Source organism: Watersipora subatra, chromosome 6 (assembly GCF_963576615.1).
Source record: "Watersipora subatra chromosome 6, tzWatSuba1.1, whole genome shotgun sequence".
Taxonomy (NCBI): domain Eukaryota; kingdom Metazoa; phylum Bryozoa; class Gymnolaemata; order Cheilostomatida; family Watersiporidae; genus Watersipora; species Watersipora subatra.
The window spans coordinates 55,363,165-55,386,952 of NC_088713.1; the positions used below are offsets into that span (position 1 = coordinate 55,363,165).

The 23,788-nt window shown below is 35.6% G+C and overlaps 1 protein-coding gene across 1 annotated transcript; it reads right to left on the minus strand.

The window, feature by feature from the left end:
• Positions 1-13,914: 13,914 nt before the first annotated feature.
• LOC137398376 (protein FAM200C-like) lies at positions 13,915-15,212 on the minus strand. The gene is made up of 2 exons (XM_068084485.1): positions 15,105-15,212; positions 13,915-14,373 (listed from the first exon to the last, which is right to left on the minus strand). Exons 1-2 carry the CDS (start codon positions 15,210-15,212, stop codon positions 13,915-13,917), a joined length of 567 nt encoding a protein of 188 aa, XP_067940586.1.
• Positions 15,213-23,788: the final 8,576 nt, after the last annotated feature.

The following is a 23,788-nucleotide window of genomic DNA, read 5'->3' on the forward strand; positions in this document are numbered from 1 at the left end:
TTGGTTGCGACCACATTCCTCAGCAATATTAAAAATATGAGGGCCTTTTTCCCATTTTTACGACCCACAGTTTTGCCGTCATGGAAATAATTTTTCCTTCATATTGTAATGTTTGTGTTGGTCTAAGATTCCATAGCTAACGAGGTAAATATAAATTTTTGTAGTTATATACATATACATATGCTTAATAAAAGTTCATAGTAAAAAGAAGTACAACGCTAAAAATGAATATTTGTTCTCACTTGTGTACTTCTCACAAAATTTCCCTCATGAAATGCTGATATGAAAGAATTGGGCCATTGTTTCTTTTTTAAATGTTGTGAAAATGCGCCTGGCAGGCCCCATTTTTGAGTCTTTGTTATTTTGATGTAGGTAGTAAGCGCATCAGCTACCAAATTTGAACTCAAGCAAAAAATTTTTTTAATTTGCATGATAAGATAAAATTTGTATGAGGTGAAAATCTCATATGTTCCACTTTGTATAATGATACAATTGTATATTAGGATAATCGTATTCTGAGGGCACACTTTGCCTGCATTTACAGTTAAAGTGTGAAAAAGGGTCCACAAAGTACAAGGAAACCCTCTGTATTTAGCTTGACTGCCCCAACATCGCAACAATTTTGCATGAGACTCCATAGCAATAAGAATACTACTAGCCTATAAATATGTATTTATATGTGTATTTGTTAGAAAACAGTATAATTGCAAAGCACTGAATAAAGTTCTGTATACTACAAGTTCAGTGCAGAAGGAAAATAACAGTAGGAACATTCACTATAGTAGCAGCCCCATCTATCGATCCGAAGCCCCGCCTAAAAACTACAAAAATTCAATGCACCAATCGGAAATTTAATTCCGATAGTTGGCTTTACGCACCGGCACTAATCACTATAATGGCTGTACGAGTTTGTAGAGATTAATAATGTCACATAGTATCAGTCAAATAGAAGGAGCGGTTAATCAAAATGTAGCAATCTTTCAACCTTGCTCTTGTTGTGGCGCTGAAATAACGGTGGGGTTCAAATAAAGGTGGCAATCAACTAAAGGTTTCGTTCAAATACAGGTTTTAGGGTAACTTAGTATTTTATTGAATAAATATTGGAAGTTACAAGAGTTATGATTACCACAAGTTGCTTTCTCACACACCATGAATCAATCAGAATGCTTATATGATTCAACAATCTTTTATTCAGGTGACTGTAAACGTGATACAATAATATGATGTAACAGTTCATCTTCTCACCCCCAGCTGCCACTGACCTTTTCCTTGTTACAGAGTTTTAGCAGGACTTTTTAACCGTATTCTGATACATTCAGTTTTAGTAAGGACAATGGTTAATACAGAAACTTTAATATTTGTTTGCACACCTTTAACATATGATAATAATGTATACTAACAACCAGATGTAAAAATCAGCATGATGTGGAAGTTTACCTAGGACTAATATAGTGCACCTATAACTTAAGTATAGAATAAACTCAGCGTATATGAAATTATGTAAATATGAAATATGTAAAGTGAATTTGGAAAAAAGTATTAAGTTTAAGTATAACTTAGAACAATTGTTAGTTTTTGTTACCAAAAAAATTCAAACAGTTAAAATGAGCAATTTCCAACAAGCGTTTTTTTCATTTGTCATCAGACATGAAGATCTCTATTGGTAGGAAGCCAATAAATTATTAAGGAGTAACTGTAGTAATACTACAAGTGCCGTGCAGCAGAACAATAATAATAACAACCTTCCATACCTACAATAAAATAAAAACTATTACTGCAACACTTGAACATTTTCAGGCTTATGATTTTCATTAACCAGGAAGATTCCCAAAGTCCAAGGTTCACCAGGATTAACTTATAATGATGATAATCTTGCTTTGGAAATGTTCTGAACAGTTGTGGCCAGATGCTGTCACTTGAATATATCGATTGTTCGGAAGCTGGAGAGTGTGTGAGCAAAAAGTTGATGAAACTATTTCATTAAGAAAGAGTGTTGCGGTAAAAGAGCTGATCAATGACTCTGGTCTCGTGTTCTTTTTATTATAAATGCTGATGCAAGGATATTGGTTTTTGTTTGTGACGTCATCCTATCGTTGTCTGCCATCTTTATGGACAAGTTTTATCATTAAAAGCCTGAAGCTTCGGCAATTAATTATTGCAAACAATGCTTTTGTTTGCAAATTTTTTATTTTTGTGTTAAAACAACACCACAAAATATTATTAATCAAAAAAATGACAACCGTTTTCTACAACTCGAAATTCCCCAGTCATACAGCCCACGACCAGAGTGATACTGGAAAAAAGAAAAGGTACTGATGGTTGAGAAATGCAATATTAGCAGTCAAATGGCACTGCAGTGCAATAGGATAACTGCGATGGTAGCCGTAATGTACTGGGTGCGGGTGTTATTATATACAACAAACAGCAATAATGAAAGGAAAAGATTATATGTTTATATCTCTGCCCTTGCAATAGAATACATTCAATATTGTAATTCAATAATATTAGAAGTAAAATGCACTGATATTATTAGAATAACCAATATTATTAATATAATAAAAATATAAAACCAATGCACAATTTTGTTTACATTTCAAAACGTCATAGCTAACAATATCAAAAAGTGATATTTATATAGATTTTTAGAAAATCTATTTAGAAAAGTGTTTGGTCATGAAAAACAGCAATAATGAAAGGAAAAGATTATACATTTATATCTATCCACCTGCATTAGGAGAAATGCAATATTAAAAGTAAAATGCACTGATATTATTAGAATAACCAATATTATTAATATAGTAATACAGTAATAATAGAAAACAAATGCATAATTTTGTTTACATTTCAAAATGTCATAGCTAACATTATCAATAAGTTGCAATATTTATATGGATTTTTGAAAAAACTATTTAGAAAAAGTAATAACAGTAACATAGTGCCCATCATCGATGTCGTTAGTGCAACTATAAGACTTCAATATTCATCCAAACTTATAATTAAACATGGTAATAATCTCATAAGAATCGTTAGAAAAAATATCATCGTCATTTCCTTTACTTTCACTGTTTTAGACATCATTTAGAATACCAAAGTACTCAAAAGTATCCAAAATGTCAGTTACTTTGAAATAAGCAAAAAAGAAACGATTTCAGTACTTCTATGTTAATCACAGAAACCTTCGGCAATTTGACGATGCTATATATAGACTGGTGAAATGTGCACGTTTTCTTGTGAAAGGCGCACGACCTAATGGTTTTATTCTGTGTCGCTCGGTGTTTCGTTTGCCGGTCTTAATTTTAATAAAAGTAAGGCTTGGCCAGTTTTAATAAATATTTTTGACTGAATTAATCTGTCTACTTATGTATAATCCGATCAGATGGGTTTGTTTTAAGATATCGTGGTAACATTTCATAGACTTGATAACATATTTAAATTGGCTTATATGTGTTTTCTATCGTTAATGACTTTACTTTCGTATACTTTAATGACTCTATAAAAAATGGTTAAATTTTTTGATGAGATTTCGATGCAGGGGTTTGCAACATTGTTGATGAATAACTTTCGAAAGTTGCGTGCACAAGCATTTATCATAAAAACTTTCAAACTTCGCTCCGCTCATTTGGTCGTGGGAAGTTGGCAGTTTTTTTGTGGACGAGCGCATGTGCAAACATAGTGATGACGTCAAAAAAACCGATGGATTGGTTTTTGTTAGCTGTTAACAATAAGCTTTTCCATTGGAAGCATCTCAAAATGCTACTAAATTAGCTTGTTTAAAAGAATGAACAGGAACTGAAGAGAGAAAACAGGAATACTATATTGTTGTGTTGATTATTAATAGTATTGGATTAGCCTACCAAGTAATCTCACAACTGTTAGGGAGTAGCTCAAGTTAATTAAAGAACGCATTGCACTGCTTAATCGTTAATACTAACCTTATGGATTAGGACCAGTATTGATAACTGACTGCTTAACCAATGTGTTGTTGATTAACGTAATTAAGACCCTATAAAAGACCTCCCTAAATATGAGAATCAAAAACTATTCTCTGAGAAAGGGAATCCCTAATGTGTGCAAAGGGAGTTTTCCCAATACCTTAGGACTTTTTAAAGAACTAGAAAAAATATATAATAAGTTGCACTCTAGACTACACTTATAAAATTATAAATTATAAATTATAAAAGGTGAAGAACCAAACTAGACTATAATTTAGGTTGTAAATGTTCATTAGATATTTTATATTTGACCATACATCATAGTGAGATGATTTCTTAAATTATTTCCTGTGTTACAGGAGTTGTAGACAAATGTAGTGCCCTTCTGTTGGAGGTCTTTTTACAGAATCTTGGGAGAATAAGTGTGAAAAATATCTGCAGAACATTTCTAAGGATTATCTTCATTATTTTTCATTTTATTGCAGTTTTATTTTAAACCGATGAAAGTAAAAATAAGGAGAGAAAATAAACTACAAATATTTGATTATGCAGACTAAACTAGATGAATGGGAACAGAGAATTACAGCAAACTGAAATTACTACTAAATAATAGAATATGATTATCATTATTAATAATTAAAGTAATTATGATTGAAGTTCTCATAGCAGCCTAAATGGCAGCCCATTTTGCATGCTGCACATGAGGCCTGGGAAGGCTTGCAAATTTTGGCAGACCGATTAGAACACACAACGCAATCGTATTCCAATTTTCCGAGAACCTGAGTTAGTTCATGACCATCAACAGTGTCATTAACAGCATCCCTATTTCAAACACCTAGTCGGTGATGTTCATTTTAGTGTCAGGGTTTTTCAGCTTAAAAGGTTTGTGGCAGTTACGAAGCGCTATGTCTATCAAGTTTCAGGCAACTTTCACCCAATTTATGTTTGTTGCACATTCGGCTGCAATATGATAAATTTTCTTATTGCTTATGTCTACCCCACCCGTACCTTTATCGTAAAGCAAAACTATGGCAGGTTTGTTCTGATCACGAGCCCTGCGAGAAGTACGGTGGGTGACGGGTTTTGTGCCAGTAGAAAGCAGCAACACAGGCTTGCGCTTGGATAGCTTATCACAATAAGCACAAGCTAAGATAATGCCAGAGCCACCTTTCATATACTTTGAGTCTTGGAATTGTAGGCAGGCATTACCTAATGATTTTGGGTAGCTATAAGAGTTTTGTCGAACAGTCGAACAGCATAGTACCTTGGGCAAACAGATCTTCTGCAAGTGAAAGCTTTGTGCAACAATTGTCGGTTACCAGATGATAGCCTTTATTATACATGTTACAACTAGACATTATTTGTTGGACAACTGTGATCGCTTGCCCCTCTTCAGATTGAATGTCAATGTTCTGGCGGAATAAAGCTCTATGTGCATCACATAGCCTGTCTTACTATCGCCCAGCTGGAATTTCTTTTTGGCCAATCTTGAGTGGTGCTTATTTGGCAAATATTCCCACGACCAAACACGAGCAAAGTGATTGTTTGGGAGATTTATGATTTATGATTTATGATTTTTAGTGGATATAAATGTTTCTGCTGTCTATGCCTACTATGCTCTCATCAATAGAAGCAAGCTGATAGGGATGGAAACAATGCTTGAAGCAATGATTGACTGTGTTGAGAAGATTTCACATCTTGTACCAGGGATCTAAGCCTTGATCTCCTCGTCGAGGTTGCCGTTAATTGTTGCATAGATGAAAGAATCTATGAATTAGGACAAACCAGCCATAGCTCATCGTATCCCTGCAAGAAATACTATGAGCATACAGAACCATTATGTGTATGTTTGCATGGAGCTCTAGATGAAACTTGAATTTCTAATTTAACATAGACACTAAGCTGCGTGCAAAGTTGACTTTCAAAATTCGAAATATTACATGCACATGCTAAAGGGACTAAATTCATGTTCACACGAGCACCTAAGCAATTTGTTCACCTACACCTATAATGATTTTGTTTTTATTGAAAACTCTCCATGTTTCTAACATCAACTCAGATAGCACACTGTTTTTCTAAACTCTACAGGTTTATTGACGTGTAATTTTGTGTCAAGTTTCACTCAGCTTTTACAAAAACTTGATCATCTTTTTGAAAAAAAACTGCAAATACATGCAAATACCACAACTTCCTGTAGGCTCCAATTCACATTCAATTCATGACATGAGTTATAAATATTTACTTTTATAAATATCTGCGTATTTTCGTAGCATAACTAAAGTACAAATGTAAATTTGATGTGAGGTCGCTTAGTGAAATAATGGTCTGTCCATGTTAGGGAACTATTTTCTCCAGTAGTCAGAGGTGGTTTTCTTTTTCACTAATCTCATGTTTATTCCGAGCGCAATGTACCTTCTCCTCTCCTCAGCAGTACAGTCTTTTCAGTGACGAAACCGAAAGTCAGGTTTCAGTGAGCCTAGTAAGACTATTTACACTGCTGCATACCTATGTGATAAAAATTATGTAGCTCAATTGTATGCTAACTAAAAGGAGTTAAAGGTAAATTCGATTCATGCCATGATTGAGCCAGAGATGAAAATTTCTGAATGACAATTCCAAAGACTCATGCTATTCAAGTCATTGTCAATAAATTGACTGACAATTTTTGCAACTGAAGATCCATGAAGTTTGTAACAGTTTTATCATAATTCAGTACCTGTTTGTCTCTCTAACCATAGTTGAAATGAATGCGGTTGTGATTAATAGTTCGAAAAACCAGAGAAAGGTGACACAATCATCAGGTATGTATGTAAAACCAGGCTGCCACACTGTAAAATCTGGCACATCATCAGCAAGCTCATAGCCCTCACCCTCAACCAGGTCAGCAATAATCTCACTTTAGCCAGCGTCAGGATCAGATTGCACAGATGCCTGCCGGCCACGTACAGCTTGTCTCCCTCTACCGGATCTCTGTCCTCGAGCTCTTTGTTTGGCGCATTGTAGAGCACCAACAACCGGGGATACAGCTAAAAAAGAAGACCAGCAATCCAACATTGATTGAAACAACCAGTAGACTAGGAATTTGTTGATAAAATAATCACAAGAAAAATAGAATATTGAAGCTACATACCAACTGCTTCAATATTTGTTCATTCATCCATACTGGGTACGAGCACCGCTGGGTTTGAGTTGATGCAGATACTCAGCACAGTACGTGATTGCTGAATACTGAGGTTTGACTGTAGGTCACCCACTAACAAGGTGAGACAACCTTGAATCAGAGTAAAATAGCTGATAACTTTCATTATTATTCTTCTTTGATTTGCATACGGTTGTTGCTTGTTACACCAGTTACGTTATATCAGGCATCACTTTCTCGGCTATTATACTGTTGATAGACACATTTTAGCTCACCTACTCTCAGTTGTCAAAAGCCTATGGGGTACGCAACCTGTACTCCTCTAAGTACTCAATCGTATTTTTATTGCTTGCTATTCACGAGTGTAAACAAATTTCATATCATCACCCCTTTTATTCTCTCACTACACTCCTGTGGTCTACTTGGTACTGCCTGCTCCTGAAACTTGTCATCTTATTACCTTCACAAGTGCATCACTATTAGGTGTGATATCCTGAGTAGCAGAACATTTAACAATGTCATTCATGTGTTTAATTATTAACCTTGAGCACTGCCTTGTTTTATTATTGTTGATTAAGGAACTGAAACTTCATTTCCTCTGGATATATTCTTGCTTTTTGATTGAGTGAACAATGAACTTTGCAATGATTATCACCCTGGTGATAATAATGGGAAAAGTTAAAATGACACTTAACTCTTCAATTTGATGACTGGACAGTTATAGCTGTGGCACTATGGAATTGTATCTACAACTTTTGTCTGTCAACTAATCATCTTCTCCCGGTTCAGGATTCACAATTATAGCAATTTTTGTTAAGCTGAGGAAAGTTCTAATTTCCCTGTTAATTTAAATCAATTTTTTCCCTTTTTCCATACTTCGAGATCTATGCTGCAAAGAAAAATTGGTCTGAAATGGAAAAATGCAAAAACTATCTTTACCATAATAAGAGTAATGTCTTTCCGTCTGTATGTTCAGCCAAGGCTTAAAGGTTAGGATAAAACATCATTTTTATTGTGACTTTAAGGCATGATGTTTAGCATAGTAGACGTACATTGTAACACCTGCATAAATGGCAGCTTTTGTGTATTTCTGAATAACTTTGCAGTTACTTATTCTCTACACATTGTTGACACACCTAGTAATCTTTTCTGTCACACTAGACTAACATGATGCTAGTGCATCTAATAGGAATACCCTTATACATCATTTTCTCTCCCAATTGGGGAAAGAGAGTAAGCAATATTTTAAGGCTAACTAATAAATTCTCATTATTTAAATCGATTTTGAGAACCTTCACCAATTTGACCTTTACTATACATGTAATAATGTTACATAATACAAAACCAAAAACTGTACATAAACTGAAATTTTCATAATAGGACGCTTATGTTATAGGATGTGTATGTTATAGGAGGCTTATGTTATACATATGTAGTAGGCTTACGTTATAGGAAGCTTATGTTAAAAGAAGTTTATGCTATAGGAGGCTTATGTTATAGTAGGCTTATATTATAGGAGGCTTATGTTATAGGAGGCTTACGTTGTAGTAGGCTTATGTTAAAGGAGGCTTATGTTATAGGAGGCTTATTTTAAAGGAGGCTTATGTTATAGGAGGTCTATGTTATAATAGGCTTATGTTATAGTAGGCTTATGTTAAAGGAGGCTTACATTATAGGATGCTTATGTTAAAGGATGCTTATGTTATAGGAGGCTTATGTTATAGGAGGCTTATGTTATAGGAGGCTTATGTTATAAGATGCTTATGTTATAGGAGGCTTATGTTATAGGAAGCTTATGTTATAGTTGGCTGATGTTATAGGATGCTTATGTTATAGGAGGCTTATGCTATAGAGGCTTATGTTATAGGAGGCTTATGTTATAGGAGGCTTATGTTACTGGATGTTTATGTTATTGGAGGCTTATGTTATAGGAGGTTTATGTTATAGGAGGCTTATGATATAAGAAGTTTATGTTATAGAAGGCTTACGTTATAATAGGCTTATGTTATAGGAGGCTTATCTTATAAGAGGCTTATTTTATAGGAGGCTTATGTTGTATGAGGCTTATGTTATAGGAGGCTTATGTTTTAAGAGGCTTGTGTTATAGTAGGCTTGTGTAATAGGAAGCTTATGTTATAGGAGGCTTATGTTTTAAGAGGCTTGTGTTATAGTAGGCTTATGTTATAAGAGGCTTATGTTATAGGAAGCTTATGTTATAGGAGGATTATGTTATAGGAAGCTTATGTTATAGGAATGTCTACTGTGCTTTAAGGTTTATTCTGGACATTTTACCTCACTTGGTCAGCTTCAACTTGACGTTCATTCATACCTGCAACATTTTGAGATGATTTCAGAATTTTCTACTCCCGTTTCCACATATAACCTCATATAAGATTGTTTTGAACTGGCCAATATTTATATGTGAGTACAGGGCACAGTCTTGTCATGTTGGTAGTTCCCTCTTTCCACACCTGGAACAATTTCTAGTTTACTGATTGACAACAGCATCAGCCTTATCAAACTAGATAGTTCTGAAGTATGTAATCTGTGAGATCAAGGACACACATCCTGAGGTTATAGTTAGTTATCGTACCTATCTGATACTATAATATAAACTATACACTTAACAGACTGAAGCACCAGCCTATACGTTGAATGAGCAGAGACATTTCATTGCTTGAAGAATAAAGAAAGTATAATATTATGACACTTTATTATATATTTTGATTTAGGGACTGATGTTCTAAAAAAATCAAAGAGATTGACCAACCAGAAGCTGAGATATAGCCAGCCAAACACAAGTTTACCAAAAAACATAAGTGTTTTGGTAATCCTCATATTAGCATCAATATATGATGTATGAAATCGACTTGTGTGCCATTGGACAATTAAACCAACTAATGCGCGCCCCTATAACAATCACTGAGTTCTAATTGGTTTAATCCCTGGAAGTATAGAACAATCAAAGTGGGCCTAACAATCATTGCTCTGAAAATTCCGAACCAGTCCCTTTGACGTGTAGAATAGTTTTAGCATGAAATAATTGCACATATCAATTATTTTGCAATATTTCGCTATCCTGCTAGTTCAACTCAGTTTTGTTGTTCTCCTACTTGGCTTCCCTATTCAGACTCATCTTTAGCGCTGTTCAGAATTTCATCTCTATAGCTACTAAATGGAATCAATTAAATCAATCATCAAACTCGGTTATTATTTGGAATTTTCTACAAATTATATTAAATACATCATTTATTCTATACGCAGTTATATTGTTATTTTGTATAATATGCATTATGATTATTATATTGATCATAAGAAATAATTGCCTACTTTAATTATATTAATTTAATTTATCAAGTTATTCTTTTTCAAAATTATGGCTGTAGTGAACTTATAGTCGGTTAATAGTCACAATAATCATGGAGTTCAACTGAATGTTGCAGTAAGTACAAAATAGAAAAATGATGAAGGAACAAAAATTTACATTCTTATTTCTTCTTCTAAACAAACTGCAAATCACGAATATTGTATATTATAGACTATTCACATGTCAATCGTTGAACATAGGCTCTTCGGAGCATATCCATGGAGACAGAGTGAAAATTTGAGGCACAAAAGTCAAAGTCTTCTCTTCTGTTTTGAAAAAAATCATGGCAAGGGGTTGTGAGCAACTGCCTTTAGCACACAATGTTTGCTTGCTTTTCCTGAGAAACCAGGGCTAGTCTGTAATTTCTTAACTATCACAAGAAGCGTTTCACATCTCGTAGCCTAAAACAATCAGCATACGCAGCGGAGATAAAGGTGCGCAACTCCAGCACATGTCCAATAAGTGGATTCCATACTTCAAAATTCCCGGGATTTACCAAGGGTTTTTTCTCAGATTTTTAATTAGGTAGACCTGTGATTGACTGGCCATATCTCAGCTTCTGGTAGGTCAATCTCCTTTATTCTTTTTTACAACATCAGTCAATACCTCATGATACATAATAAAGCATTATAATATCATATTTTTTCTATTCTTTAAGGGAAGATTTTGGCATATTTTACTTTCCTTGTAGTCTTACAAATCTACAACACCATATGTTTTGCCAATTTTATTTTATTTTGAGCTACATTTTACTCAGTTACAAATACCAAAGTACCGGTAGAGGTATTAGCGTAGCATTATAGTAATAGAGTTATTAGTGTAGCAGTATAGTAGTAGAGTTATTAGTGTAGCATTATAGTAGTAGAGTTATTAGTGTCCTATTATGGTAGTATAGTTATTAGTGTACCATTATTTTAGTAGTATAGTTATTAGTGTACGATTCTAATAGTAGAGTTATTAATGTACCATTATAGTAGTCAAGGTACTAGTGTACAATTATAGTAGAAGAGTTATTAGTGTACCATTAGAGTAGTTGTGTTATTAGTATACCATTATAGTAGTATTATACTTATTAGCATAGAATTACTGTGGGGGAGATATTAGTGTACCATTATAGTAGCAAACTTACTAATTGTCCAATAAAGTACCAGCGTTAATAGTGTGCCATTTTAATAGTCAAGTTACTGGTATATTTTTATAATATTACAGTACACACCATCCTTTCATAATTTTTGGCTTGTGCTTTTTCCCGAAGTGCAATAAAAACAAATCCTGTTTCATGTGTTAATTCTGTTGTTCTAGAACATTTTATCAGTTTTATTTTAAAAGCAAATATGTTAGATTTTAAATTTATTTTTGCAGGTCATAAACTCAAATGTAGCAGTGGTCTTAAATTATCACAAAATAATTACCACTGTATTTTTATCTTGCTGGTGTATATGTGGGTATCAGTACCGTATTGTCCTATTAGTAGACTCCGGAACTATCCGGAGCACTTTTCTTCTGCCAAAATCTCGGAAAATGCGAAATCGGCATAGTGTACATCGTGGAAGTCATTACGTGACACTAAAATGCACAGGCACATATTCCCTGAGGCGGCTGGGCAGCTGAGTAGCCCCAACCTTTTAGTGATCTTCGGCGGCTATTTAGTAAGAAGTTCAGTCTAAGCTCATTCACTCGGAATTTCCAACAACTAATTACCTTGCGCTCTAGCGCAACGTTGCGCTCTAGCAACTGGTGATGAAGTGGAGAGGCTCACTAATCTACATAGTATTGGTTTTGCTTGCCACCAATGCAGTAGCCGAAAGATATTTTTCTGCATTGAAGCGAATCCAAAGATTGATGAGGAACACCATGGGGCAACCTGTCTAAATAAATATCTAATGTTAAACATATATAAAGATGATGAAATAGATACAGAATCAGTTGTACCCCCCTTCTCTAGGAGGGGGCTTCTGCTCCCCTCACAGACCCTCCCTGCATAGCCGAGTCGATCTTCAGCAACTACCAACCGACAGTTTCCTGACCACTTTTTCTTTAGACAATACAGCCCTGGTGTGTATCAACTGGTAAATACATACACTCGGGACAGTGTGTTAATAACTTGAATGCCCTGAAGACCAGACACTTCCACTCAGTTCCTTGAAGGTTGAGTTATTGATGTTCGACTCTATGTTTTATCAGAAATGTATTCTTGCAGGCCGTCCAGTCCCATACCAGACAGGAATGGAGACATAACCACATAGTTCATAGACACCTTAGCACAGGGGTCCCCAACCTTTTTTACTATGTCCCCCCATACAAATATTTAAAAATTTGAATTCCCCCCACTCGTGCTACATGACTAAAACAAAAACTGAAACAATTTATAATGAGACTTTATTGTACATGCACAAACACATGACAAAATGTTTTTATACAACATGTAACTATGTAATTGTTGAGATATCTGTTGCTGCTCGTTCGGGCACAGTACTTCAATGCAAAGCTTTGTTTTGGACAGAGCACAGCGCAGATCATTTTGTACCATCAATTGATCTCAGTTTGAGACTTAATGGTAAGTACATGTAACGTTGAGAAGCCTGACTCACACAGATATGTAGTCACAAATGGCAGCAGCTTGTGGAGTGCAATTTTCGCTACCTTGGGATGACCTTTTAGCCATTCTTGGCCAAAAGTCGGCAGTTGACATTGTTCCAAATGAAAGTTTCCTAGCTGAGTCAAATGTTAACTCTAAAAACTCATCCTGACAGTCATCTGGTACCATGTTGACTTTACACTTAAAGGGGTAATGGTCAGATCGAAGTCTTTGCTGGGTATTTCAAGGAAATATCTATTGGACTCTGTGTGAAGGTGTTTTAGATGTTCTGCAATCTCATCCTGGATTTCAGCAGGAAGAGCCAAGTTGTCACTGTCCAGCAAGCAGTTTAAGCTTTCCAACATTGCAACGTTTCCACAGCAGACTTATATTCCTTTTCCAGCTCATCAGCATTGCTTGAAAAGCATTCAGCTGGTTGATAAATTTAATCATGTCAGTATTAGGAGCCTGCATTTTCAGATTTAGTTGATTAAACTGTGCAAAAATATCTACTAGGTATGCGATCTGAATAATCTAGTAGTTGTCAGTAAGATTTTAATGGAAACTCTCTTTTCCTTGTAGCTCGTTAAACAATATCAGTTCATTTTGGAGGCTGAAAACTCGAGCTGTGACATTACCTCTTGATAACCAACATAAATTTGTGTGATACAAAAGTGTTTGATGCTCAGCATCCATGTCTTTGCAAAGTTCCTTAAATAGCCTTGTGTGCAGTGCATTGCTCTTTATGTAGTTAATTAATTCGATTTTCTTCTGTAAGACAATGAGGAGTGATGAAAGAAGGGTTCTAACTGCCAGTGCACGCCAGCACAGCATACAGTGAGTGCTATTTACATCAGGTGACACTTTTTTACAAGAGCTTGAAAGCCTGATCTTGTGACTAGTATAGCTGGTGCCCGATCTGGAAACAGCTGAAAACATTGGAGACAACGACAAAAGTTGGAGACAACACCAAAAGTGTCTTTAGCTTTGGTTGTGGATTCCAGGAGTACACAAAACAAAAATTCCTCTTTATTTCTTCATTGTGTACATAGCGAGCATACACTATTAGCTGCGAGCAAGAAGCTATATCAGTTGACTCATCCAGCTCATGAATAGCAAAAAGTCCAAATAGAGATAACTTTATCTGTTGGACAACCTGATCTTTAATGTCATTGGCCATGTTGCTAATCTTTCTCTGCACTGTGTTATTAGACAAAGACACTGCAGCCATCTCCTTCCCAGCCTCCTTTCCCAATATAAGTTCTGCCAACATCAGTGTACTTGTCTTTATTAAATCTTCTCCGATAGTATGTGGATTTTTCTGATTAGCAATTTCATATGCTACCTTGTACGAGACCTACAGCGGTTTGGAGTTTGATTCATGAAAAGCCCCACTCGTGTCTAGCCTCATCCACATGATCTGTTTTCCATGTCGCTCAAGGAAGTTTTGATCCTTTGCTATGTGTTGGGAATGTACTGAATAGAGATGATGCTTCAATTTGTTGGGTCGCATTGAATCAAAACCCAATACTTTTATGCATAACATACATTGTGGCTTTGCTTCATCGTTGCTAACTAGACACTGAAGTCCATGTTGCATGTAGCTCGCATCATACTTTCGTTTTTTGCTAGTGCTTATTCTGTTATGAAAGTTATTATTAGTTCAATATTTAGGCCATATTTTAACATGAAATCTGTAGTTTGAACAATATTACACACTCATGCGCACCAAAAAATACACAAATGCAAATTATATAATATATACTGGCCTGATGAAAATCAGAATGTGCCCTACTGCAGCTACCCTGTTGAATGTTGAGTAATTACTGTTATTAATATCCACTATCCCTTGGTACAAGAAGCCAATAGAATTGCGGCACTACTGAACATCATACTACAGGGGTTCCCAACCAGAGGGGAATTCCCCTAGTTCCCTAATTGTTCTATAAGCAAAGGCTTCGGGCCTGGATGTAGCTAAAAAATTTCATCATGGCAGTTTACTAGTATTACTTATGGTTAAAAGTGGAAACTGTTAAAAGAAGGCACTCGAGCTTACACTACAGGATACAAAAAATATAGAAGTCAAACACCTCTCTGTTCTCCCTGTATGTTTAAAAATCCCCCAGAAGGAATTCCCTCTGGATGGGAATCTCTGCGGCCTAGTCTCCGACAAGAAGTGAGTCCTGATTTGTTCATAGTTGTTGCTCATAAACACATATTGCATTTCTGTTGACTTTTCTTTATAATTTTAATTTTGAGTGATTTCTTAAACTTGCATAATTTGAAGCTATAGTGACATTTTAGTGAAATAGTTTCAAATGTTCTGTAAATCAATTAAATTATATTTAAGGTCAAGGGTGTTAACTGTATAAAGCTTAAAGGTGATGACTGTATAATGATTTAAATTAGGCATGCTAAGAAGCTGTATATATGAAGCAGAATATTTTTTCTGTGAAATATAGACTGTGACTCATTCTCATTGATGTTTTAGCACATCTACTCTTTTTCTAAAAGAACTTAGTCTATGCCTTACGCTACTCTATGATCAAGGAGATCAGAGGTCAACCAGTTATTTCTGAGGAAGCTAGGCATACCCCTTCCAGGTATCTCTATACAATACACATGATGAGTTCGTGTTTTATGTATCTATAATCTGCATTGTCGTATAATACAATGCATGTAATTTCTGTGCTAGTTTATGACTCCAATGCCCAAGGGTGTGCATATACATCATAATAACACATTATACTAAGAGCAGAAGTGGTACTATATAGTGTAACTGTTGACTTACATTTAATAGGTACAAATTTGAGTGCTTTTAACACAGAGTCTACTATAACATGACATCAATTAAATCTTTTACATTTTTCTGGCACTGTATATTTATGATTTATTGCACTGTGAAAAACTGATGCTGTTCTTTCAGTTTTTTCCAAAAGGCAATCAGTATATATCTGAAGGAATACACCAACTATATTTATCTATAGCCGAGTTAAATGGATCAATCTCACACAGCCTCTGGTTTGACCATCTTCAGGTGTGACAGATACTTTTCTATAATTCATTAGACTTCAAGTATTCTACTCCAACTCTCTGCAGTACAGCATAAACATGAACAAACTAGACTAGTTGTGACTAACAAAAGTTAAAATAATAAACTAGAGAACAGTTATGTTTATTCTCTTGAATGAGCTAATTTAGGAACACTCTGAGATGCTTCCAATGTAAAAGCTTATTGTTAGCGCCTAACAAAAACCAGCATTCTTGCATCGGCAAGTTTATTTTCATGATCACTTAATCCTCGTGAGATTTGGATTTTGCGGATCTTCTTGGCTGATGAAAATCATAATCCTAAAGACTGTTGAACTACTACAGTTATTGAGTATAATTATTACTGTTACTCTATATGCTCATAACAAAGTGAGATTTGCTTTTTTTCTAGCTTTCATATAAGACATCGTTTGCTTCAAACATCAAATTTTTACTAGATATTACAGTTACCCAATTTTTGTTATTCTTGTATATTTGAAAGCTAAACAGCAACTGACTTACTACATAAGTGTGACAAGAGAGTAAAAGGATTATTACATAAGAATCCCATAACAGATGAGTAAGCCAATATGAACAAAGAGTCTGACAAGAGCTATATACAAATACAAGATAATGACTGGTCAACATCGACAACTAGTATATATTCAACACTCCCACATAGTTTTGACATGTTGAGCCTGGTTTACATACTCATCAATTCCATAGTGAATTGGAGGTCTACGTTTGCGAGTAGATAAGCGTCGCTGTTGCTCTTCACCAATGCATTGCCCAGAGAAGTTAGGAGTTGTCTGTTCATTTACTGAATGATCAACAACAATAGATTTCTGCTTTGTATATCGGTCACATGATGGTTTAACAGTGTTTGTAAAGTTTGTTTCATCAAATACCACGTCTCGCCTAGTAGTGACTTTACCAGTCGATTCATCAAGCAGGCGGTATGCCTTTGACTGTTTGCTGTATCCTATAAACCTTAGCTTCTGGCACTTCTTGTCAATTTTCTGTCGTAGTTGATCTGAAACATGAGCATAAGCAATACATCCAAACACCCTTAGATTGTCTATGTTGGGTTTGCGTTCAAACCACTTCTCATACGGTGTGAGATAATTCTTGTGTGAAGAAGTGGGAAGCCGATTTCTAACGTAGGCAGCAGTAGAAATGGCCTCAGCCCAGTATTGCTTTGACAATTTAGCATGGCACAACATTGAACGTGCTGCTTCACACAGAGTTCTATTCATTTGCTCGGCAACACCATTTTGTGCTGGTGAGTAGGCTGATGTGAGTTCATAATGAATACCTTTAGATTTCAAATAGTCAGTAAATTCTTGAGACAAGTATTCACCACCTCTATCTGATTTCAGTGTTTGAATGGTTTCTCCAGATTGGTTGGTTGTATATGCTTCAAACTCTTTGAACTTCTCAGGTACCTCAGATTTGTTTCTAAGATAATACACAGCACAGCATCTAGAAAAATCATCTATAAAAGTAACAAAATATTTGTTACCTCCAATTGATTCTGTTTCCATTGTACAAACGTCGGAATGTACTAGCTCTAGCCTACGGGTAGCCTTGATATCTCCCACAGGTTTGAAGGGTTCACGAGTCATTTTCTCTTCAGCACAGCTTTCACAAAAGGAAATGTTCATTGCAGATAAGCTTGTTGCACAGACTATATTTCCTTTGCTCAGTTTTTCTAGATTAGAGTCATTCACATGTACTAGACGTTGATGCCAAATCTCTGCGCTAGCAGTGTTTGCGTATCGAGTTTCAGTTTGTGCACAGTCTAGACTGAACAGCTTATTAGCTAGTGATCCCTTGGCCCTAACTCGACCATTAGCATCTTTAATCCAACATCGAGTATGGCCGAACTGAACGATGTAGCCTTTCTTAGTGGCAGCTTGAACTGAAAATAAATTGCTAGCTAGCTGAGGGACATGAAGTACATTGTAAAATATAGCTGCACATTGAACTCTACGATTGAGCTTTAGCATCACTTTTACAGTACCAACTTCCACAGCTTCAACTGTTTGACCATCACCTAAGCTGACCATTTCTATCTGTTCTAGCTTCTTGCAGCTATTAAAACTTTCCCTGTTAGGTGACATATGACACGACGCTCCAGAGTCAATTAGCCAGGGTGAGCTACTGTGCAATGAAAATGTGTTGCCATGATGAGTGATAAATGTAAATTCATTGCCTACACAGTCATTGTCACTTTCACATACAGTTTTTCTACATTCACTTACTAACTGCGCGTTCGGTCGGCGTCTGTCCTCTGAGCATTCTGGTGACTTGTGCCCAGGTTCATTACAGTTGTAGCAAGTAATAGGTTTTCTGGCTCTAGGCTGCTTTCTTGACCCTAATGCAGAGTCAGATGCACTGGCAGAACTAGATTCATTTGAGTTTCGCTCATTACGTTTCAACTCTTCATTTATCAATGACTGCTGGGCAAACTCAAGACTCAAGTTGTCTACTCTTGCTTCTAATGCTGTTGCAAGATGAGCATAGCTGTTTGGAAGGCTGCCTAAGAGCGTGACTACTTGATCTTTTTCAGAAATTGGTGCATCGATAGCGGCGAGTTTATCTGTAAGTCCTTTCATGTGTTTCAAGTGCTGTTCTACAGGTGTACCCTCCTTCATTACTGTTCTGAAATATTGTTTCTTAAGAAATAACTTGTTTGCTAGCGTATTGCGTTCAAAATGGTTTTGAAGCCGCTTCCACGCTACATCAGGTGCTTCTGTATCTGTTATTAAGTAGATAAGTCTAGTACTAACAGACAGAGCAATTACTGAGAAAGCCTTACGATACCTGGATGTAAAAGCAGTTTTCAGCGCTTGATCAGCCGAACCTTCTGGTGCTTTCTCAGTACCATCCACGATATCGTACAGATCCTTTACCAGCAAAATGTGTTTCATCTGAAACTTCCACGTCTGATAGTTCTGACTGTCCAACTTATCTATTTTCCATTTATCACTATCCATTGTAGAATGAGAGATACAATCTAAGTTCTGGTTCAGTAGTCCTTGTTTTACTGTTCCTGATATTATTGTTTAACTCCTGGTTCACCAGTCGTTGGTCAGTCAGTATAATAGCCGATCGTCTTTGTTCTGGTATCAAACTCGTGTACAGCTTCTTTGGTTGCCTGTCTGGGCCTATAACCTGTTATTCTTGTATATTTGAAAGCTAAACATCAACTGACTTACTACATAAGTGTGACAAGAGAGTAAAAGGATTATTACATAAGAATTACATAACAGATGAGTAAGCCAATATGAACAAAGAGTCTGACAACAGCTATATACAAATACAAGATAATGACTGGTCAACGTCAACAACTAGTATATATTCAACAATTTTTGTATCGGAATCGGTATCGGTGCCGATATGGGTGTTAATTATCTGAATCGGTAGCGGCCGATTTTTTTTTAAATCTATAACTTCAGATCCTTTTTACAAATCAACTATTTAGCAGAAAACAATATTTTAGCCAGCTAAACTAATAAAAACTATCAGCTGCAAGTTTCTGACTTTTACCTAATAAATTCCAGGCCTGCCATACAATTTATTTCTTGTCTATAGCCTGATCAACATCAACACAGCTGAGGAACATTTTTGCTTTAGTCAGGAAGTAATCACAAATTGTGGTATTTTTGCAATTACAGTGATAGGATTTATTGCAGCTAATCACGAGCAAGATAACAAAGCTGGGAAACAAGAATGCAGTGCATTATGTCCATCTACTAGCATTACAAAAGCAATTTAAACAGTTTACGCATAAAGTTATCTATCACTCTTTTGATCTTAGCGGTACAATGCATTATTTGTATCGTACACAATACGGTAATCCCAGTGGCTTATCGGTATTTAGCCTGTCCTCCATCATCTGTGGCAAGTGAGTTTCTCTTCAGTAAGTCTGGCTACATTGATAGTGATAGAATAAAGAGACTTCTTACTGAGAGAATTAAATCACTAACGGTAATTAAAAGAAACATTGATTTTCTCTAAACTTGTACAGACACAGCATGCAGTTTGATCAGCAATGGAAGAGAGATTTTGTTATCACAGAGAGAGCTGTACCACTAACAGTAATCACCTTTATTAATTACAAATTACAAGAAACACGGACTGTTTTGCTACTACATGCAAGGTATGCCAGTATGTGGATATGTATATTTTTTTCCTTAAATACCAACAAATAATTACATTAATGTTTACACTTTCTTTGCATTATATTTATATTTGCATAATAAATTGAACGATTATCTATGCAACACAAAATATCTGAACTGGATTACTTTTCAATAAAAATCGGTACATAGGATTGGTATCTGAATCGGCTGGTGAATTTAGAATAGGGCGTCTCTACTGGATGTTGATTCATTGAGTTTATTTGTAGTATTTAAGGAAGAGTGAGGCATTTAGTGCTCGTATTTATTTGTATTAGCAACAGTAGGTTTACACGATACATAGTTGCACTTTTAATATAACTGACTTTTAAAAGCTTTATATTGTGTAAATCACTTACAGTGTAGTCTATATAGTAACAATAGTTCAATATGATCATTTATGAAGGTATTTCACTTTAAATGTCGGAAACATTTGATACTTAGTAGTGATTTCATAATGACTTTTGCCTTTCTCCGTGTCACGTATAATAGAACTGGTGCTATTAAAGAGTCTGCGATCCTGTGAAGATGTAAAATATGTGACATGAAATAGCAAGAGATCATTGTATTTACACTTGCCGACTGCTGATATCAGAATATGTTAATATAATCATAAGCAGAGGTTCAACTATAGCTTAACTGCATACTCTATAGTAATAGTTAGTTCTGTTATATCAACTGTTGCTATTCACATCTACATGTATCATAATAGAGATAAAATGAAAATATATATGATAATTCGTTACTCATGGTTATCAAAACTTAGTTTACTCATTGTGGCCAGCTTTGTGACCTTGACCCAAAACCTTTATCCACGGTAAAACAAATCATTTCCAGATCCCTCTGTTTTGCTACTTTTTGGTTGATAGCATTTTTGGTTTGGTGTTGATCCCTCTGTATCTACAGAAAGAGAGTAATAATCTACATTTTATTATACTATCAGGCAAATAAGAGGTTGGCTGGAAAGACCAGTGAGGATCCTGTGTATCCTAAAATTGAGTTTCTTTTTAAAAAGTTGTGTCCTCTGTTCAGGAATCCCAAAGGAATGTGGAATAAAGAAACTGTAAGGTTTAAAAGCATCAGTACGTTGAGCTCTTTAGCATATGAGCAAGCTCAGTAAAATATTTTATGGTTTGAGGCACCCAAAGACATAACAATGATATAGACATAGAGTTACCCTCATTGTCAACTATCACAGTTGTGTTGTGGTATCCCTTAGGTTGTTTTCGATCTAAAACTATTGTTATATTCAAAGTCAGCTTATTATAAACCTTTTCATTCAATCATGATTATAAGCACTGATGATAGAAAGTTCCTTAACCTTATAAGTATTGATACGCATCTCCTGTTTTCCTTTCATATAGGTCGATTTGTACGGTGGTTTGACTCTGTTCCCTCATCTCGTCATAAACTAGACATAACAAGTTTTTAGTCAGCAGCCAGATCTGATTCATTTTTGTGTCACTTTTTGTAAATTGGCTCCCAAATGTTTTTCTAACTTTTGTTCAAACAATGTTGATAGTGGCACAATAAAATCAGGTTGAACTGTCAATCAAGTATGTTATTTCTACTGCATAGACACCTCGCAGTGCTTGGTATCAGAAATTCTCTCTGATAACTCCTCTTCTTTTGCACTTCACCTCCTTGAAAAGTTTTTGAAGCTCTAACTTGCTTCAGATGAAGAATACATGCCAAGAGTGGGCGAGTAAATCTCTGAAACAAAATTCCTCTTGGCCACTTATGCCTGCGTTCCTTCATAATATGCATGGATCTTATCGGTTTTATCATCTTGTCAGTGGAGACCTTGTTTTGAGACCGCATCAAAGGCCTTGATGAATTCATTGAAAACAGAATACAAAGCATGACATGTTCTAGACATTTGTACTGTCTCTATATGAGGTCAAACACTATATATAGTGTAATACATCTCTCCATTGATATAAATCACTCCTTTCTAACAGGATTGGTCACGGTCATGATGTGGGCAGAGTTTGTTGATTGAGCCCTGTAGGGATGATCCCAAACATGGCACCGGAAGGAAGAAATATATAGAATAAAGCCCCTTTTAAATATTTACAAATTTAAAAATATTATGAACAATGATGGCTATTTTACTGATTTGTTGGTTTCATTTTGTTATCAAATAAATATAGTTGCCCAATATTGTCACGGTTATGATCAGTCAGGTGCCATTCACAAGCATTCATGATATTAATCGCCGCCATTGTGAAATGGCCTAAATTTGGTTTGATTTTTTTAAAATACTGAGTATGAAAACTAGACTGCACAGTTTTACCTGTTGTTTCATCTTATTGGCCAGGTCAAACAATATGCCGTATTCAGGTTCATCCCAACAGAACTCAATCAACAAACCCCGCCCCACCCACATGATGGCCATGACCAATCCTTGTGGGGGTTTCGTATCATTGACCACTGGCAAAATCCATACTGTGTCTTAGACAGTAATTCTTATCCTGTCAGACATTTTTTTATCAAATATTTTAGCTGGAGTGTTCCTTTTTTCTTTGGGTGAGAAGAGACCTTTTCTGAGACCATGGAATAATTTTTTTCATACTGCTGCAATGGGCAGTAGATGGTAGGTTTCTTGCTTTTTTCTGATAAATGTGGTTTTGGTTCTGTGATGCATTGCTAGAGCTTATTCCTTACTGCAAAATGTTTTGCCTTGGTTCGCTCTGCCGCAATTTGACAGATACCGACTTAGTGCAACATTTCTCTCTTTGAGTTGCTAGTTTAACTTCACATTGTCCTCTCTGAACCAATCTTGGTGTCTCGAACAGTTGGCCCAGTACTTCATATGCTGGGTTTAATGTCATAGTCTTAAAAGTCCCAAATCGTTCAGTGACCTCTTATTATCTTATGTAACTTTCATTTATTTTCTCCTCTTGGCTTTCTTGTATCTTGCTGTATTTTGGCTTAACTTCTAGGTTCTTTGGTGGTTTTGGTTGGGTCTTCCCATGTTTCATTTGCATTGCAACTGTTATCATAGAATAGACTCTGTTTAGGTCTGCACATCAGTATGTGCTTCTATGAACACAGGGGTCTAAATATATATCCGGTCTATTTGCTTTGTAATCACAGTCTAGTAGGTGCCAATGTTTAAACTTTTGTCTTATATCTTAGGTCTTATGATGACCTTTGTATGTGATGAATTTATGCTTTGAGCAGAAAGCAAGTAGAAGTTTACCATTAGAGTTACGTTTGTCTAGACCTTGATATCCGATAACTCTGCCAACTCTGGTGATCAAATCAAACCCTCGCATTAATGTCACCTGCAATGATCAACTCATCTTTGCTAGGTTGGTTTTTATCATGCATTTCAACTAATTGCAAAAAATTTTCTAAGTTTTTCAAAATCTTTCATAGTGGAAACACAGGTGCATATGATAGACAAGAACACATTTCTCTGTAATGGCAAGTGCAGTCATTATCCTGTCAATCACTGCAATTGGGTCTTGTTCTATTTCTTAGGGTATATCATTTCTGGTAGCAAAGCCAACTTCAGCCTTTTTTTGTTTATGCACTTCTCTGCCGCTTTAA

Excerpts from the sequence above, each read along its gene's own strand:
- LOC137398376 (XM_068084485.1), bottom strand. The coding sequence starts at position 15,212 with ATGAACAAATCAGGACTCACTTCTTGTCGGAGACTAGGCCGCAGAGAT. Across the intron at positions 14,374-15,104 it reads TACAGGGAGAACAGAGAGGT|GTCTCGTACAAGGTAGCATA; the intron begins GTTTGACTTCTA and ends AAACCGCTGTAG.